This window comes from Tenrec ecaudatus, chromosome 7 (genome assembly GCF_050624435.1).
Source record: "Tenrec ecaudatus isolate mTenEca1 chromosome 7, mTenEca1.hap1, whole genome shotgun sequence".
NCBI lineage: Eukaryota > Metazoa > Chordata > Mammalia > Afrosoricida > Tenrecidae > Tenrec > Tenrec ecaudatus.
In genome coordinates, this window is record NC_134536.1 from 123,814,938 (window position 1) to 123,835,919 (window position 20,982).

The 20,982-nt window shown below is 41.8% G+C and overlaps 1 protein-coding gene across 1 annotated transcript in view; it reads left to right on the forward strand.

The window, feature by feature from the left end:
- The window catches only part of PTCHD4 (patched domain containing 4), a 200,505-nt gene extending 180,125 nt beyond the window's left edge, over window positions 1-20,380 (forward strand). The window contains exon 5 of the mRNA XM_075553780.1: window positions 18,747-20,380. Coding sequence (XP_075409895.1) covers window positions 18,747-20,380 — 1,634 coding nt within the window. The remainder of the gene's footprint in view (window positions 1-18,746) is intronic.
- The last annotated feature ends 602 nt before the right edge of the window (window positions 20,381-20,982 follow it).

The window sequence follows — 20,982 nt, forward strand, 5'->3', positions numbered from 1 at the left end:
ACACAGTGCTCATGACAACAAGTGTGCATATCACATGGCATATTACACTTGGAAATCAACTGCAAACAATCTCTTTAAAACATTAAAAACTATATCACTTTGATGACTAAGTTGTGCCTAACTTAAGCTGTGATCTTCTCAAGTGTCTCATAAACAAGTGAAAACTGAACACGAGAAAAGGAAGATCAAAGAAGAATTGAGGCATTTGAATTAGGTTGGCAAATAATATTTAACAAACCACGGAGGGCCCAAAGACTAAACAAATTCATTTTAAAGAAAGTATAGCCAGAATGCTCCTTAGAAACAAGGATGGCGAGACTTCCTCATGCTTACTTTGGACAAAGAATCATGAAAGACCAACGACTAGAAAACCTTGGTTAAGTAAACTCAAACTCATCTAACATGTCATCTATCACTCACTAGACCTTATTACTATCATCTATCAATCACTCACTAGACCCTATCACAACCAGTAAGTCCATGCTGACTCATAACGCCTCTACAGGACAGGGTCGAACTTCCCCCTGTGCGTTTCAGAGACTGTGCTCTTTACAGGAGAAAAGCAGCCTGTCTGTCTTCTGCAGAGCTGTCTGGTGCTTTCAGATCGCTGACCTTGCAGTTACCATCCCAGAAGGTAACCACCACACCACCAGGACTCCTTCTAAACACTGTACAAAAGTAAAAACGGAGGAAACCCTGCCTACAATGAAATGGAAACCCTGCAAAAATGGATAGGGGAACCCATCACAAGGTTGGATGTATAGCCCACCACCCAGGGGGATGAATAGCAGAAATGTGTGTGAAGGGAGACAATGGACAATGGACAATGCAAAATAACAAAAATAATACACAATTAATCAAGGATTCAGGAGGAGGAGAGAGTGAGGGAGGGAATGAAAAAAGAGGAACTGATACCATGGGCTCAAGTAGAATGAAAATGGTTTGAAAATGTTGATGTCAACGTATGCACAAATGTGCTTCGTACAACTGAGTGAATGGACCATTATAAGATTTGTAAGAGCCCCACAATAAAATGATTAATTAAAAAATGGATTGACATCAGGCCTATAATAGCAGGCTCAAACATTCCAGCAACAGTGGAAATGATACAGAAAGGTGCTGTGTTTCATTCTGTTATACATGAGGTTGACCTGAGTCCAAGCTGGCTCGGCTGCAACTATAAACAACAACTTCAACTCTAAATATGGAAGAACTTTCTACATTTCAGAAAGCATACTCAGTACAGTGTATGGACTTGTTGGGCATGTAGAAGGAGTAGACACATCAGGAAGAAGGTTGCGTGTACGCCATGTTCTAGGATGCACAGAGGTCAAAAACAAGAGTATGGACTCTTCTATTTCTCTTGCTGCACAAATCATCATGATTTGCATATGGTAGATGGTTAATTAATGTCTGCTGATTAGTTGATTGGTACCCTTGAGATGAAGGTAATTTTATTGAAGATTCCCATCTCAGTGCTAATATTGTTCACGCCATGAGGAAGTACCAGATGGATAATAAATGTTGTACGTTGCTGACATGCTCTCAATGCAATTTTAATAGTTTATTGGAATATTCCTCACATATCATACAATGTTATCATTCAGTCTTATGGAGATTTGTGTAGTCATCACCACAATCAATTTCGGGAACATTTTTTCTCATTCTCTTTTAAACTCCCCGTTTCCTCTCATCCCCGCCTGCCATGCCCCTATCCAGTTACTGTCTCTATAGATTGTTATACACAAACAGGAAGAAAACAAATAAATGAGTTTAAAATAATGACTAGGCAAAACATAGAAAAGCCACAAATCAAAGAGAAAAAATATTAAAAACTGAAACAACTTTAAAACAGGTCAAAGCTGATGCCAAGGACACAAATATTTAGAAAATAATGATGGTAACATATGTGTAAATATGCTTGATACAATTGCTGTATGGATTTTTATAAGAGCTGTAGGAGCCCCCAATAAAATGATCTTAAAAATAAAATAAAAAATGAGTCCAAAGGGAGCTCAAATGATAAGGTATTACGTTTAACCTAACTATAACGTAATCTACATTATAATGCTCTGTCTGGTAGACAGGCTATTCCCGTCTATCAACTAGCATCAGAAGAGATTCACCAGAGACCTAATACAATCAGGGACCTTGCAAATGGATTTTAGGCTGCCACTGTAATCCATCGCCATCTGCAAACTCAATATTCATAATTTAAGCCCTGATACCATGCCCTCCTTCAGATCTGGGTTTTAGTATTTGTAATCCTTGGCTATCACAGGCTGAAGTACTTCTCAGTAGACTTGGTTGATGCCTCATTTAGGTGGCTGCTTGTTTGAAGACAAGCCTTTAAGACTTCACATGCTATTCTTCATGACAGCCAGGTACCATTTGATTTTTGCACTACACTTTGCTGTAGCACCCATATCATCAGTGATCTCTTCATGTAACTTTCCTATGCCCTGTGTATTTGTCAAAGAGCCAAATAGAAGTGTTGTCAAGCATTTGGCAGGTAATCCCAAAGTCGATGGTTCAAACCTACCCATCATTTTTGGGGAGAAAGGTGTGGTAGTCTGCTTCCATTAAGATTACAGTCTTACAGTGTCGGGATTGCACCTGGTCTGACCCCACCATACCGAGGCAAAACACTAAGGGTGTGCGGCAAAGCAGCGGGGGAGCAGAGCAGGGAGCTCCTGAGGAAGTGCCAGGGATAGACTTTGGGGCCAAGGCATGATATCCCATCGGAATTGATCGGAGGACAGTCCTGGAAGTCAACAAACAGACCTTGAACTATTTACAGGGTTGTTATTTTTTATTATTGGTTTTTTGTTCTTGTCATTGCTTTGTTTTCTTTGGTCACTTTGTTTTGCTGTCTTGTTTTTTGTGCGTATTATTATCTCTGCAGGTCTATCTAGATAAGATAGGCTGGATGAACAGTCTGGAGGACAAAACAATCAGAGTGATGGTTCTGGGGGACATGGGAGAGGGGGAGGTGGGAGAAAAGAAGTGGTGTTGGCCAACCCAGGGACAAGGGAACAACAAGTGATCCAAAATCAGTGGCAAGGAGGGTGTAAGGGACATGGTAGGCAACGTAGCTAAGAGAAATTACTGAAACCCAAATGAAGGTTAAGCATGATAGTGGGACAAGAGGAAAGTAAAAGGCAATAGAGGAAAGAACTAGAAGGCAAAGGGCATTCATAGAGGCCTAAATACAGACAGGTGTGTATGTAAATATATTTATATATGATGATGGGAAAATAGATCTGCGTGCATATATTTATAGGTTTAGTATTAAGGTATCAGATGGACACTGGGCCCCCACTCAAGTACTCCCTCAATGCAAAAACACTTTGTTCTATTAAACTGGTATTCCATGATGCTCACCTTCCTGACACAATCGTTAAAGACAAATGTGTGCATAAGCAAATATGGTGATGAAAGCTGATGGTGCCCGGCTATAAAAAAATATAGCCTCTAGGGTCTTAAAGGCTTGAGGGGAAACAAGCGACTATCTAGCTTAGAAGCGACAAAGCCCATATGGAAGAAGCATACCACCCTGTGTGACCATGAGATGCCAAAGGGATCAGATCAGGCATCAAAGAACAAAAAAAAATCATATCATTGTGAATGAGGGCGAGTGAAGATTGGGAACCCAAAGCCCATGTGTGGGCAACTGGACATCCCCTTACAGAAGGGTGGCAGGGAGGAGATGAGCAGTCATGGTGCAGTGTAGCAATGATGAAACATACAAATTTCCTCTAGTTCTTAAGCGCTTTCTACCCCTGCTTCCCCCCCCCCTTCATGATCCCAATTCTACCTTACAAATTTGGCTAGACCAGAGTGTATACACTGGTACATCCCTGGGGAACGGACAACAGAAAAGTGGGTGAAAGGAGAGATCGGACAGTGGAAGATATGACAAAATATTGATAATTTATAAGTTATCAGGGTTTCATGAGAAAGGGGGAGCAGGGAGGGAGGGGAAAAATGAGGAGCTGATACCAGGGGCTCAGATGGAAAGCAATTTTTTTGAGAATGATGAGGGCAACAGATGTACAAATGGATGGATGTATGGATTGTGATGATTTGTACGAGCCCCCAATAAAATAATTAAAAATAAATAAAATTGTTGACTTCTTAAAAAACAAAAACAACGATTGTAGTCTTAGAAACCCTCTGGGAAATTCTATTTTGTCCCATGTGGTGCTGAGTCAAACCCACTCCATGGGTTTGAGTTTTGTTCTCAGTTAATTAGAGTTGAAAATGTTCTGGGGAAAAATTAATGTGGCTCTGGTTGATTTTCTTTGTTAAAATTGCTTGACTGGCCCAAGAGTTTTCACATCTCACTAATGACTGGAATCCTCCAGGCAGTCCCCTGAACTTCCTCCTGGCAGCCTCATCTTCTCCGGATGAGTTTTCCAGTAGTAGTTATTCAGAGGGTTGTTATTTGGTTGTGTCTTATTTAGTATTCCTTGATTAATCTTTGTCTATTAGAAATGGGCAGGCACACATCCATGAAGACTGTCTAGAAGGAGAGGAGGAATGAGATTTGTCACAGAAAGCCATAGTTTACCCTACCACTCCTACACATTGAAGCTTTGTTTGGTACCTTTATGTGCTACCAAGAGTAACTAGCATGCCTACGGTTATATTAGAAATGAATCATGGAAATGTGTTTTAGTGAGCTTTGAGCAGCTAGCTAAGACCCTATATGAGTGCTCACTTAAAAGTAAAGAAGATGGCCCATATTGATCTTGCTTACTATTCTCCACCACACCGTGAATAGGTATTTGCATCCTCTGTTCCAACCGGAAGAAACTACTTGAAGAAGTTTCTTATTGAAGGTTTTTCAGTCAGGAAATAATGAAGTTGTGAATATTCTGAAACCAGGGAGTGAATGCTAGAGGCTGTCCATGCGCTCCTATACCCAACCCTTGACAATGCTGTTCTTCACCCCACCGCTCCTACCCTTACCCTCAGCTCTTGCTTTCAGGAATATTTTCTGAGAAAATCTGTTGACGAGTGTATGTGATGAGAAAGCCCAACCAAACGGTGGCTTGCTGAAGATGCAGATCACCGCAAAGAAATGGCGAGAGTGACGCATTGCATTGTAGCGCTGCAGCAAAAGTAAGCCTCCTTACAATTTTGAGAAAAGGGGTGGATGAGCAACCACAGTAAAATGTCACTTTGATGACAAATTTGTGGCTAGCCCACGCCACGAAATGTCCAAGTGCCTCCTATGCATGCTGAAGCTAGCCAGATGAAGAGGAAGACCAAAGGCTGATGGGGAGTTGACGAAGCTGAATTGTGGTGTCAACATTAGAAAACAAAAATGTCTCAGAGGAGGCCCGGGCAGCATGTCCTGAGGAGCGACGATGCTGGGGCTTCCTACTTTGGGCACTTGGTCAGGAGAGACCAACTTCTGGGAAAGGACATCATCCGTGGTAAAGTCGAAGGTCCTCACAACAGAAAGAGACTCTCAATTAGATCCATAGGCACTGTGGCTAGACCCATGGGGCAAACCCTGCCCGGCTGGTGAGGATGGTGAAAGGCTGGCAACATTTTGTTTTGTTGTAAATAACCTACCTAGGAATTGGCACCGACTCAAGGGCACCTAACAAGATGGTGAGAAGGCCTTTGCAGCTGACCTGGGGATCTGTGCTCATCAGAGATGGCCTGAGTGGAACAAATGATTGACACACTTGGCTACTAAGTGGAAGATTAGTGGTCTAAAGATTAGAGGTGCCCCCAGAGAAAGGCTTGGTAATACATTTGCAAAAATTCAACATCGAAACCCCTATGAAGTATATAGTGTTAGTCTGACTCTAAGTCAGAGTTGATTTAGTGGTCCTAGTAGTATAGTGGTTATGAATTGGGCTGCTAACCTCAAGATCAGCAGTTCAAAACCACTAGCCTCTCCAAGGGAGTAAAACGGCTTTCCACTCCCATAAAAAGTCACAATGTTGGGAAACCAAAGGGGCAGTTGTACCCTGTCTTAAAGGATCACTGTGAGTCAGCATCAACCCAGTGGCGATGGGTCTGAGGTTTACTGGTGCTCTTCAGGGATATGTCCAAATGCATCCTGGATCCATCACTTCTCAAAGGACCTCAGGAAAGATCTCGTTACCTTATGGACTAATGGAGATCAATCAAATCCTCTACTGACTTTTTCTACTGGAAATGCTTCTGGTTTGCTCTCTGAGTGGCAGAATGAATAAATTTCTAAGGTCACTGGGGAACAAACTTCAGAATAATTATCAGAGAGGAAAACTTTAAAACTCTACTCTAAGCATGGTACAAATTCAATCCAATCCTCACATGATCTACAGCTATACAGCATTGTTCAATGATAGCATGCAAGCATCAGTTATGCACCAAATATGCATATTCGTGGAGTTGTGTGTCCCCTTTACACAACCATCATTTGAAGTAGATTGTGTAATTCTGAATATTGAAAATTCAATATTGAGTCGCAGAATTGTTCATTTTCCCAACGTCACACATCCTATAAGTGGTAGTTTAGAGATGTAAACTGAAAGAGCTCAGTTCTTTAACTAGTACCTCATATTGGTGCTTAAAATGATGACGGGGAAATAGTTAGCAAATAGTAACAGCTGACATTGATTGAATGATTCCTGTGTTGTCGGTATACTCCTTAACACACTACAGCTTTTATTTAGTGTTCAGATCAACCTTTTACATTTGGTACTATTTTTATTCTTATTTTCTAAATAAGAAAAAGGAGGCACCTTGGGGTTAAATTCATCGCCCTACCTCAAGCTTCACACAATGATAAAGGCAGAACTGTGTTCTAAGTACCTACCGCCAGAATATATATTTCTCATTGCTGTCCCTATTACCTGTTCTGGTTCTTTCTTTTCAGGACTGGTTACAAAAGATGAATAAGGGTCTGATGCATTATAGAAAGCTCTTCTCCAATAAAGTTAATCAGGCAGTAAAAGTTGGATCAAAAAGGAAGCTCTGGTGATTAATTTAGTGACTATTCTAATGATCGGAATGATCCAATTCCTGCGCTTTCTGGCTAATTGAGTTTCCACTGGCTTCCGGCCATTCTGCTGAGAGAGAATAATTCCAGTCCATGGAATATGGGGGTTTTTTTGTTTGTTTTTCTCATTTCATCTTCATTGGTAAGAAAGTCAGCAAAACACTCAGGCATGTCCCAGAAAACATGCCCTTTTGAAGCCTGTGCTTTTAGCAAGGATACGTGCTGCCAGTTTGAAGATTTGCTCTTCGGTAATACTTACTGGAAACTGACACGATGCATGATTTAAATTGACTAAGTAAAATCCCTTCCGTCCACTAACAATTGAATCAGACATTTTAAAATCATGACATCATAAAGCACTCTTCAGCTATTGGGGTTACAGAAACCCTAAGTCATCATCAGGTCTTCTTCTTTGTAGGATAAAAGATCCCCAAAGCTTATGATTAGTGAACTGTTCAATTCAGATGTATCGATGTGATGTGGTTTTCAAATGGGACAAATGGGAGTTATTAAGCTTCAAAGCAATGACATTTCACCCTAGCTTCATAGCAGGAGGCACTTAGGAGGAGTCCTCTAAATCAATGAATTAATTAATTTTCCTAATTAATTTCTGTTCTTTACATTTTTAGCTCAATATGTGCTATGATTATTTAAATTTCCATTACTATAAAGTCTCACATTTACTATTCTCTTCTTTTATCTTATCCTCTAGTCTAGGCCTTGTCTTTTTTTTAATCCTTTTATTGGGGGCTCTTATATCTCTTATCACAATCCATACATTCATCCAGTGTATCAAGCACATTTGCATATATGCTTTCATCATTATTTTCAAAGCATTCTCTTCCCACTTGAGCCCCTGATATCTACTCCCCATTTCTTCCCCCTCCATCCCTGCCTACCCTCCCCCACAAACCCTTCATAAGTTATAAATTATTTTTTTCATATCTTACATAATCCTCTGTCACCCCTCACCCCCTTTTCCATTATTTGTCCCCTGGGAAGGGGTTCTAAATTAATCCTTATGATTGGTTCCCCCTTTCTCCCCCCACCCTCCTCTAATTCCCCTGGTATCTCTACTCTCCTTGTTGGCTGTGAGGGGTTGATCTATTCTGAATTTCCTGTGTTGCAGGCTCTTATCTGTAGCAGTGTGCGTGCTCTGATCTAATCTGATTTGTAAGGTAGAATTGAGGTCATGACAGTGGAGTGAATGAAACACCAAAGAACTAGAGGAAAGTTGTGTTTCATTGATGCTCTACTGCACCCTGACTGGCTCATCTCTTCCCTGTGACCCCTCTGTGAGGGCATGTCCAGTTGTCTACAGATGGGCTTTCACTCCATGCTTCCCCTGACCACCACCACCATTCACCTCGGGTATGGTTTTATTCTGGGTCTTAGATTAGGACTTGTCTTTTTGAAAGGAAGTTTCTAAACTATTCAGCCATCCCTCGGGCCAAAAAGTAAGACGCACAGCCCCACCTAATCTTCTACTCATTTCTCTTCTCCACCTGAAGCTGTGGCCTCTCAGTTCCTATTTGGTTCCTGCTCCCTCGTCCTATTTTAATCTCCAGCTATCTTCCTTTCAGAACATCTTCCCACCTCCCTTATGCCTAACTGTCATTCTCTTTTCAGAGGGAAACTAAAATATTATTTCCATCAGGAAGCCATCCCTTTTCCTAAGGACAGGATTTGGAAATTCACCTAATTTTCCCAATTTTATTATTCTAGCATCTCTGCTGAAAGAAGCCAGTTTATAAAGGCCACAGAAGCAACAACTATGGGAATTCATTTCATCTTCCCCAAAAAATGCCATTTTTGGAAGTTATCAAATTTCAATCCCCTCTACCCAAATAACAGTGCCAATGCCTGATGAGTCAGTTCTCACTCACCGTCACCCCATTTACAAGAGAACGAAGCACTAGTTTGCAACCGTGGGGATGTGCAAGTCTATCACTGTGTGTTTATAATACCTTCCCACTGAGAGGGCCCCCCTTCTAGCACTATGCGGAACACTGTCCTGTACTGCAGGGTTTCCCTGGCTACGTGTTGCTAACCTTTCTTCCTAGACTATCTTCCTCTGCAGGTTCTGCTGAGACCTGCTAGTTGAAGAATGAGTGATGTAGCTTCCCGCACAGTAGCAACAGAAGCCGCCACAGCTGAGCAAATTGACAGGCAAAGAATGTACCCACCGTGCAGAAAACGTGAATCTATTAGCGTATTGTCACTCATGCGTGGCCATTAAGTCAATTCTGGCTCAGCGCTGCCCTGTAGGACAGGGTAAAACTGCCCCCTATGGGTTTCTCAGACTTTAAACCTTCTGGAAGTACAAAGACTCGTCTTCCTCCTGAGGAGTACCATTTTGAACTGCTGACCTCACCGTTGGTATCCCAACACAAAGCCACACCAGCAGGGTTCCTCTGTGGAGAAGAAGAAACCCCATGGGAGCCAGGGAGCATTTTTAGAAGAGGCTATTAGAATGGAGTTCAAAGATTTAGGTTAATGTTTGGGGTCGTGGAAGAGGAATCAGAAAGTAAAATTGTACCTGGGTCAGGGACCATCAGAAAAGGTAGATTGGTTCTAAGATTGGTTATCTGCATAGTTCTGCAGGGGTAAAGATCCGAGCAAAGCAAGGACTGCAAGTGACAAGGAAGTAGCATGCACTGCTGGATGGGAATGTTTGGTCTGTTTTGCATTTTGGACAGTGCTTGGATTTTGATCTGCGATCAGACATACTGTGTTCTTTGATCTTACTCCATCTTGATCACAGAGAGCCCTTCCTTTCCTGATGTTGTCTGTAAGGCTGGCCACAGCCACTCCTGGTCACAGCCCAGCTTGCCTGACCATATCAGGCCAACTTCCAAGTGGTCTAGGACTGCTTTCTTCTGTATCAAGGATATTGGATACTCATTTCATAGAATGTGGGCTAGACGGACAGCATGGAGAAGTCATTGAAAAGCTTTGTGATAGTGTCCTTATCACCTATCCTGCCCTCGCCCCCTCACCCACACTCTGAGAATACCACACAGAGGCAGAGAACAAAGCCAGCCACCGTGTGTGGCTCTGTACTGATGCCTCACAGCTCAGCAACACCCAGGACTGGCTGCCTCCAAAGAAAAGCTGAAAAAGTACATTGAGGTCCTCGCCCAAAGAGCAACCCCACTGCAGTGGTAAGTGTTAACAGTCAGCAAGCTGCACTGAGAGGCAGGCACCCCAAGTCAAGTGATATGGGAAGGATAAAAATAAAATTAAAATTTTATAAACTGCCCCAGGTCACAGAGGTAAGTAGGATGTGTCGAATCCAGCACTAGGGGTGTGCTCCTAACCACAATAGCAAATAGAGTTACTTACCTGCCTTCACACACCTGCAATAGTAGAGCCTTGCTAGAACGAGAGCCTTTTGAATCTCTGCCCCCACTAGAAAATAGACATAGACTGGGTTTCTAAAATGTGGACTTTCTGTAGAAGTACAGAAAAGCCCTCATGGCACAGTTGTCAATGGCTTAGCTGCTAATGGAAAAGTCAAAGCCACCAGTGATTTTGTGGGAGAAAATCCCATTCTATAGGAAGACCCTTAAAGTCCTGATGGGGCAATTCTACTCTATCTAATGGGGTAACTATGAGTCAGACTCATTCACAACAGGCTTGATTCTTCGGAACTGCAGAAAAATTGTTCCAAAGGACTGACTTCAAGGGGGATTCAAAAAGTTCTTGGAAAAATGGAATATAAGGGTAAAGCACCTTTATATATGCCTTTTCCCTCTACGTATTAAGATACATATACTATATGCAACAGTTCTAAATATCATACAGTGAGGATATGTTAATAAATTCTTTTTTAATTAGAGAGCTAATAAAATTTTATAACTCCCCGCCAAGTGTATTCCTAACAAATGTATTCCTCCCAAATTCCTCTTTTCCTGATATTGTCCTGCCTCTCTCCCTCTGGTTCTCTGTAGTAGACCCTGCTCCTGCTTCTGCTATAATGAAGAGATCAGGGGAGGAATCACTGATTTTTAAGGACAACACAAATCAGACCCGTTTTTATTGCAACAACACCATCACAGGTTTCCAGATAAAAGCCATTAAATATGCTTCTGGTAACGGCGACTTGGTGAATTCCTTTTTTTTTTTTTAATGTTTGAAATGAATGTGTATGCCGTTAAAGATTTCAAGTCCACTTGAATTTTACTTTGCCTGCTTTTTTAACCACTCGGCCCAATATTTAGATCTGAGGGGAACGGAATCTGGAGGATTTTCCCCCTCTCTCGATAAAGCTACATTTATTCATTTATTTAGAATTGAATTTTGAGTGTATGTGCTGAACCCGCCATTGTTTCTGCCCCTGTCCCTCCCTTTAATAGCAGACTTCCTGCGAACTGACACCTTGCTCATCCCCTTTGTGAGTCACAGATAGGCACTGAGCAGCAAAAGCCTTGGTCATTCTTTATGAAGCAATAACCTTGTGGCGGCTTAATAATCACCTATTTGTTCTAGATGAGAGCTAATTAAAAGCAGCCCACAAAGGCACAGTGTGAACCTCTTCTGGGTTAGGCACCAGGGGAATGAGCAAATATCTTAAAAGTTTATGTTAGGTAGCAAGCATGCCGGACAAACCCCATGCTGCCCTGCTAAATAGTCAAGAAGTCAGACAACATATTATATTGGGCAAATCTGTTGCACAAAACCTCTTGAAAGTATTACAGAGCAAAGATGTCACCGGGAAGATGAAGGTGCGTCTGACAAAATCCGTGGTGTTTTCCGGTTGTCCCCTATGCACATGGACAGTGAAGGAGAAAGATCCTGGAAGGACTGGCGCATTTGAGCCACAGTGCTGAGGAAGAATGCTAATTGCCTGAGGACTGCCAGAAACACAAACACATCTGTTCTGGAAGATGTTTGCCCCGTATGCTCCCTAGAAATGAGGACACCAAGGCTCCGCCTCACAAATGATCCTACATAATGTCAAACAGAAAAATGGTCATTAAAACACTGCTTCAGAATCGGGTTCCTTTTCAGCTCCTTGGTTGATTGGGTTCTCTTTCCTCGTTCATCATTCAGTCCCTTGGTTGGTATTAGGAAGTCACATAATCTAAAAGGCCAATAAAAAGTCAAAATGCTTTTTTCCACCTGAGCTTAGAAGTGCAAATACGATTATTGAAATCCTGCAAATACGATTATTGAAAGCCTTACTAACTGAAGCGGGGTAACCGCAAGAGAAAATGGGCAGGATTCTCTGAAGCACGTTGGTGAGAAAAGAGATATTTTACTTCGGCCTTACCTCTCTATGGCTGGTGTCAAACTCCCATGTCCTGCTGAGGGCTTAAAACATTTTCTGTATTTAGGAGTTTTTGTCTGTTTGTTTCTTTGTTCATATTAGGGTTTATCTCAGCTATGTTATGTCATTGGGCGTCATCTTCTCAAATTTGTGTTACACGTTTTTCTGGGGGGTTGGTTTTTGGTGTTTTTGTATATGAAACCCCAGATTGGTGAACCTTTGGGGACAACAAGTAGAATAAGGGTTTCGGGGAGGGGGCATTACAGTGGGGGTGGTTGGAGTGGATAAAAAAGAGACAATGCCAAGCAGTCCAGGAAAGAAAAGAATGTTTGGAAACTGCTTGATGTGAGTGAACTATGGAATGATGTATGTGTTAACTCCCAATTTTTTTAATGTAAAGTTTTAAGAATTTTTTTCATGTTCAAGTGGACAAGGAAACCCACCAGTAGGTCTTCCGGAGGCAAGTGCAGAGAATTCTAATTCTGCCGACTAGAGAGAATTAGAAATCCACAGGCGGTGCTGCATCCAGCAATGCATCAAAGAGTAGCACGTAAGGAGTGCTGATTGCATGCGCTGCAATCAGTTCTGATCGCATCTCCTCCTCGTTAAAACCGTTTTCTTTGCAATTCTGAGTTTGGTGGAGATTGAGTTTGGAAAACTCTGATCTAGCTAAATAAATGGCCAGATATTGGATGGATGGATAGATAAATTTAAAAAGTGAGTGAATAAATTGATAAATAGCTGAAAGAAATACCCAAAATTGTTAAGAGCAGTTATCTGTCTTGTGGGATTATAGAAATTCTCCCGTTGTTTTTAATCTGTGATTAAATGTGTACATATGTATGTGTACATATTTGTACTTTTTTTTTTACCCTTTTGGTTAAACCCACACTTCTCAGTCAGGGACAGTTCTGCTCCCCAGATGGTATTTGTCAACGACTGAAGAATGTTGTCTCCACTGTGAGGTGTGTTAGTGGTATCACCTGGATAGGGACCACAGAAACTGCAAACATTCTTCAGTGCCCAGGACAGGCTCCCACAACAAACAACTACCCAGTTCACAGCGTCGATCATGTCAAGATTGAAAAACTTGAGCTTAATAAAATTAAACTTTTATAACTCTTTCCCTATAATTAATTACATTAATATTTCACCTAGTTATTTCAGATTGATTTATTTAAGCATGTTTTAAAATCTAAAACGTAATGAACTTCTATCACTCTAACAAACAAATGTATCTAACTCATATTCTTGAGCATTTGCACTTAACACATTATTAAGAAATTTTCACAATACAGTAGCATATTTTTCTTGTTACATGAAGTTAGAATGAACACCTATAAAAACTGTGTATTTTGAGGATTTTCTTTTTTAATAATCAGATATTGGGGCTTATACAACTCATCACAATTCACACATACATCCATTGTGTCAAGCACTTTTGTACATTTGTTCTCTCATTATTAAAACATTGCTTTCTAAATGAGCCCTTGGTATCAGCTTCTCATTTTATTCCCCTCCCTCCCGGCTCTCCCCTCCCCCAGATAATCATCTTTTCTTAATCCATGCCACTGTTTCTTGATTTATATGGAAACACTGAAGCTTTGTAAAAGGGCCTAAGGGACATTGTGTTTTCCATCCACATAACCCTGTGCTTGGAAGAGTTTCATTAGTAACTATAATCTGTCTCAGAATCATCCACGTCAAATGGCCTTCTGGATTGACAGCTTTGAAATAGTTTGTGTTTCTCGGTGATCCCTCTATCTGCTGTATTGGCTAGGTGAGCATACTTGCTTTCATACAAACCCCCAAACCAACCATTGCTATGGAGTCGATCACAACTCACGTGGAGCCTCTAGGGCACAGTAGAAGGAACTCTCGAGGATTTAAAGGGTGTGGTCTTTTTGGAAGTAGATTTACATATTTCTCTTTGTCCTTGCTTATCGCAACTAAATAAATATATGTTAGCTGCATTGAAATAATTATTATTTATTTTTTCTGGGCACATTTAACATGGTTATAAAGACATAGAATTCCATTTAAGTGTAAGTAATAAACAAAAACATATGCTTCAGATTTATATAGGATCAAGCATTAAAGTTGATTTTATTCATTCGAAGGTTAGTAGGAATCCTCTGAATACCTATCACTTTGCTGGATGTTCTACAGGGTATATAAAACTAATATAAGTTTCCTGACTTTGAAGATTTGAGATTTAAACAAAAACTTTTAAGACATAGCCTTAAAAAACCTCTTCCTTGCTGAGCAAACTAACATATTACTGAATGTCAAAAGAAATATTTAATTAGTTCAATGAGAATTTAAGAAACAGGAAAAATTCACTATGTCTGGATTCATCAACGATAGCTTCATGGGAAGAAAAATGAAAACTGAATTATTCCTTAACAAACCAAAATGTACAATCTTAACACAACCAATGATGCGAGATAGACAATGTGAACTAGAAAAAGCACCATGAGCAAAAGTAAGAAACTAAGATTGATCATGAGTAAATGCATTAGGCAGTAAGAAGACGTTCTTGGCTTTAAGAACTAAAACCAAACTCACTGCCATTGAGTTGGTTCCAACTCAGCCACCCTATAGGACAGGGGAGAACTGCCTCTGTGGGCTTCCAAGACTGTAACTCTTTATAGGAGTAGAAAGCCTCATCTTTCTCCCATGGAGCATCTAGCGGTCTCCAACTGCTGACCTTACCCCGTGGGTAACCATACACCACCATTTTTGTTTTTGTTGAAAATTGTGTTTGTGTTGCGAATCAAATGGGTGAATGACTACAATAGGAATGATTGTGCAAAGGCTCTAAACCCACAAATGGAATAAACACGTCATTTCTAAACAAAGCTTGGAAGTTGGGCATTCCATCTCTAGGCACACAACTGATTATTTGACTTAGATGGTTTCGCACCATCTCCCCACTTGAACGAAGCTTTGTACTATATAAAGCAGACGTCTGGCCTACATTGCATACCTAATGTTCCATTAAAGTGGCCATTAGCAAAGGCAAGTCAAATTTAGCCATAACCCCATGTAGCCTTTTTCCCTTTGTGACTACAAACATAGAAAGGGTCCTGATTTCAGAAGAGAGGGGTCCTGATTAGAGAATTACTTTAATTACATTAACTATTATCCTAATATATTTTTGTCAAGGGAATCACGCACACAATGAGTTTTATGTTTGGTCAAGGATTCTGGCAGGAAATAAGAATGAGCAATAACGTGGTTTATTAATAATTATTAGACCTGATTGATATTCAGCAAGTGATTTAATGCAAAAGGGAATAGAACATTGCCTCAAAAAAATACTTGCCCCAGACCTAATTGCTATTTCATTACCCTTTCTACCTGATTACGATCCCTGAGATAGCCTTATTCTTCCTGACTAGAGTTCTAGCAATGAGAACTTTGGAAAGTAAATAAGCTTTGTGTTGAGGGGGAAGGAGCCTGGCGGCATTACTGTGAAAGCACTTGACCACGAACCATAAGAGTAGAGGTCTGAACACACCAGCTGAACATACACAAACCTCATGGAAGAAAGTTGTAGCAGTCACTTCTATAAAGATTTACAGCCTGGGTAACCATAAGAGGCTGATCCACTCTGTTCTCCAGTGTTTCTGTGAGGCAAATCAATTCCACAGCCATGGGTTTGTTTTCAAAGTCTCTTCAATAACAATGACTAATTGATGACAGCTACCCAAGTAGATTGAACAACGTGATGAGAGTAAGCATCACGTACATTAATTTGCATGCACTAAAGCCAAATTTGTTAACTTAGTTATTATGAAAGCCACACGTAAAGCCAAACTTACTGCCATCGAGTGGGTTCCAACTCATAGCAACTCTATAGCGCATGGTAGAACTTCCCTGTGGGTTTCCAATATGATAATGCTTGCCCAGGGTCAGAAGCCTGGTCTCTCTCCCTCTGAGCGACTGGTGGTTTCCAACTGCTGACTTCCAGGTGGCAGCCCAACATGTAACCACTGTGCTCCAATTTAGTTCATAAATATAGTCAAATTAGTAAATAAAATAAGAATCCTGACATTCCCATAAAAAGAGACTTTGGTCAATGTAAACTCACCTACCAAACTGAGTTTCAGCTGCGAATACAAGCTTTATTCATTTGGAAGCCGAGAGTGGTGATGGGTACACATGATTTGTGGATACTGTCACTGAATTATGCACTATCATGACCCCAGTTCTACCTTACAAATCTGGCTAGATCAGAGGATGGACACTGGTACAGATAGGAACTGGAAACACAGGGAATCCAGGGCGGATGATCCCTTCAGGACCAGTGGTGAGAGTGGCGATACCAGGAGGGTGGAGGGAGGGTGAGGGAGAAAGGGGGAACCAATTACATAGATCTACGTATAACCTCCTCCCTGGGGCAGGGGGGAGGACAAGAGAAAAGTAGGTGAAGGGAGATGTTGGACAGTGTAAGATATAATAAAATAATAATTTATAAATTATCAAGAGTTCATGAGGGAGAGGGGAGCGGGGAGGAAGGAGGGAAATGAGGAGCTGATACCAAGGGCTCAAGTAGAAAGCAAATGTTTTGAGAATATTGAGGGCAACAAATGTACAAATGTGCTCGACATCTAATGGATGGATAGATGGATTGTGATGAGTTGTAAGAGGCCCCGTTAAAATTATTTATTCATAAAATCAACAACAACAAAACCCTCACTGTCTTGAATACTATTTTCTTATTACTGATAACCCATTCACTGCCATCAAGTCAATTCCAACTCATACTAACCCTGTAGGACAGACTAGAACTGCTGCTTGGGGCTTCCAAGGATGCAGATTTCCATGGGAGCAGACAGTCTCATCTTTCTCCCGAGGAGTGATGGGTGGGTTCCGACTGCTGATCTAAGAGCCCACCACGTAACCCACTATGCCACCATGGGGACTTAGCCAAAAAGAAATTTGATTTTCTTACATAAATGGGAATTCCAGAAGAGGGCAGGCAGGCAGAGCTCTTCTTAATAACTCCATAATTTCCTTGCAGACAGCACTCCGTCTAGTTTTCTGATCAACAGCTATTGCCTTGGTCAGAACTGTGTTTCATAAACTACTTTTAGACACAAGGGAGGCGGGGCAATAAAGCCGGCCATGGTCTATGTTACTTTACCAAGTAAAGCTAAGGAAGAAGGGGACAAATCATGATGCCAACAAGGGAAAACTCCATCAACCTCAAGGATTTAAAGTGATTGCTGGAAGACACCGACAATTATACGATTTAGGCTAAAGCATCACTAAAATAACAGAGTCCGAAACGCATCATTCCAATTTCTTACGTGCCACATGGAGTCCTTTTCTCCTTCCTTAAACTAGGTCCTTGTGGGCCGTAAGCCTTGCCTTCATCTCGCAGGGTTCTTGCGGAGCAGCCGTTTCGGTTGAGTAGCGCTATGCCTGCAAGGGCAACACACAGTTCTGAAGGTTTCCACTGGGATTCGGGAGTTGCTAGTTGACGGACCGTGGCTGCTTATTGACGGAGTCAATTCAGCAAATGAAAGGAAGGGATGGCTCAGGTGCGGTGTGATTCCATTGGTCTCCCTGCTGCTTTTCCTCTTTTTCTTAGCAAGGGAGGAAGTGGCTGTTTCCTAAGAGTTCTCTGATTTCTAGAAATAATAACTCTTTATAGGCATGCCTTGGAAGTTACCGCAGGCTCTGTTCAGGACTTAATAACAACTGCAAAGCAAATAACATTTAGGGGGGGGGGTGCTTAGCGCCCACTCCGTGTTATTAGAAGTTCTGTGTGGATCCCAAAGAAAATAGCTTGCCGTGATCTCTGGCCCTGGAGGTCTTGTTCTCTCTTTTATGTTGTCTGGCAGATTTTGCTGACCACATCCAATGTTAATTAATCAAATCTAGCAGGAATTGGTTTCTAAGCCATTTGGCTACCAAGTAGATGATCAACATTGCAAAATCAATTCAAATTCATTTTTAAGTGCTCGAAATAATCTTGCAATTTCCTAAATCAGCATATAAATCCGTTTAAAACAGGGGTTAGGGACTATTAGTCAATGAAGCAGTTGAACATACACACACACACACACACACACACACGTGAATTGGTGTTGAGAGCAATCTGAAGATACACAAATAACAGCCCCCACCCTTGACAACTTAGGATCCATTTAAGGAGCCAGTATGTGTGCAGGGAAGCAAAATCACTTCAGAATCGCACATTACATTTATAACATCTCACACTATTAGACAAGATGGTGAATGCTTTTCTTTTTCTTTTTTTTTTCATAATCCCAATAAATGCTTTGTTCAAGTAGATACCTGGACCAAGCACATCGTGTGTAGCTTAAATTTTGAGAGTCTGATCGGAGGATTCTAGTACTTTGAAAGGTGGAGTCTAAAGTCCTGTGCAACAAAAAATGTACTTGAAACAAGAAACACCACTGATCGGTCTTCTTTTTTTTTCTTCAACATTAGGTCACGGAACCAAAGGAGTGTTTGAACTTCTGTCCGGATGGAGGAGAACCAGAGAAACCCTGCCCTTCAAAGACAGGGTGGCCGATGCCTATTCTGATGTGATGGTCACCTACACTATGACCAGCTCCTTGTACTTCATCACCTTTGGGATGGGTGCCAGCCCGTTCACAAACATAGAAGCTGTGAAGGTCTTCTGTCAGAACATGTGTGTCTCCATCCTGTTGAACTACTTCTACATTTTCTCCTTCTTTGGCTCCTGTCTGGTCTTTGCTGGCCAACTTGAGCAAAACCGCTACCACAGCATCTTTTGCTGTAAGATCCCTTCCGCAGAATACCTGGACCGCAAACCTGTGTGGTTCCAGGCAGTGATGAGTGACGGGCATCAGCAGACATCTCATCATGAGACGAACCCCTACCAGCACCACTTTATTCAGCATTTTCTCCGTGAACATTACAATGAATGGATTACCAATATCTATGTGAAGCCGTTTGTCGTCATCCTGTACCTCATCTATGCCTCCTTCTCTTTTATGGGGTGCTTGCAGATCAGTGACGGAGCCAATGTCATCAATCTACTAGCCAGCGACTCCCCGAGCGTTTCCTTTGCCATGGTTCAGCAGAAATACTTCAGCAACTATAGCCCTGTGATAGGATTCTACATCTATGAGCCCCTTCAATACTGGAACAGCAGCGTCCAGGAGGACCTGCGCAGGCTCTGCAGCGGGTTCACTGCGGTCTCCTGGATGGAGCAGTATTACCAGTTCCTGAGAGTCAGCAACATCAGTGCCAACAATAAGAGTGACTTCATCCGGGTCCTGCAAAGCTCCTTTTTAAAAAAGCCAGAGTTCCAGCATTTTCGAAACGATATTATCTTCTCCAAAGCAGGGGATGAAAGCAACATCATTGCGTCGCGTTTGTATCTGGTGGCCAGGACTAGCAGACACAAGCAGAAGGAGGTCATTGAAGTGCTGGAGAAATTGAGACCCCTGTCCCTCTCAAAGAGCATCCGATTCATCGTGTTCAACCCCTCCTTTGTCTTCATGGACCACTACAGCTTGTCTGTCACCGTGCCTCTTCTGATTGCAGGCTTCGGGGTTCTCCTGGTGTTAATCCTGACGTTTTTCTTAGTGATCCACCCTCTGGGAAACTTCTGGCTAATTCTTAGCGTCACCTCAATTGAGCTGGGCGTTCTGGGCTTAATGACACTGTGGAACGTCGACATGGATTGCATTTCTATCTTGTGCCTTATCTACACTTTAAATTTCGCCATTGACCACTGTGCACCACTGCTTTATACATTTGTATTAGCAACCGAGCACACCCGAACACAATGTATAAAAAGCTCCCTGCAAGAGCATGGGACAGCCATTTTGCAAAATATTACTTCTTTTATTATTGGGTTGGTCCCCCTCCTATTTGTGCCTTCGAACCTGACCTTCACACTGTTCAAATGCTTGCTGCTCACCGGAGGTTGCACACTTCTGCACTGTTTTGTTATTTTACCCGTGTTCCTAACCTTTTTCCCCCCTTCCAAAAAGCACCACAAGAAAAAGAAACGGGCCAAACGAAAGGAGAGAGAGGAAATTGAATGCATAGAAATACAAGAGAACCCTGATCACGTCACCACAGTCTGAGGGGTGCAGACTAATGGATTGATTTTTTTTTTTCAAGTATCGCACAACGATGCAGGGCAGGTAAAGCTCAGACCTCAGCTGCTTGGGTTGGCCAGGGGACCAAGACAAGTCAGGTCAAGAGTGAATTCAATAGGAGGCACTTGCTGCTGGGGGAGAGGGGCAGAGAGGAGGGAAGGAATAAGAATGCAGGGAAAGTTCTTTGAAACCTGGTTTGCAACAAAGGATCAGTTTCTGAACGTGATCTAAGACCTCATCCAAGGAATGGATGAATCAATGGATGTTAAACTAAATGGCCAAAAGAACAAGCCGCTTTTTTAAATGAAAATGCCTGGGGAGAGCTGGAGTTGAGAGAGAAGGGGGTCTCTAAATAGCTGGGGGAGACACAAGAAATGTCCAAATTGCCATGGCCCTTTTCATATTTGTGTTTTTTACAGGAGGATCAAAGGAAACCTATGCACTTGGGAAGTACATATTTAATCCCGTCTAAACCAAAGGCAGGCGCCCTGGTGGCGCAGCCGGGAAGCACTGAGCTGCGAACCAAAAGATGTGGCCATCTGCTTCTGTTACGATCCCAGCCTTGGGAACTCAGAGGCAGTTCTACT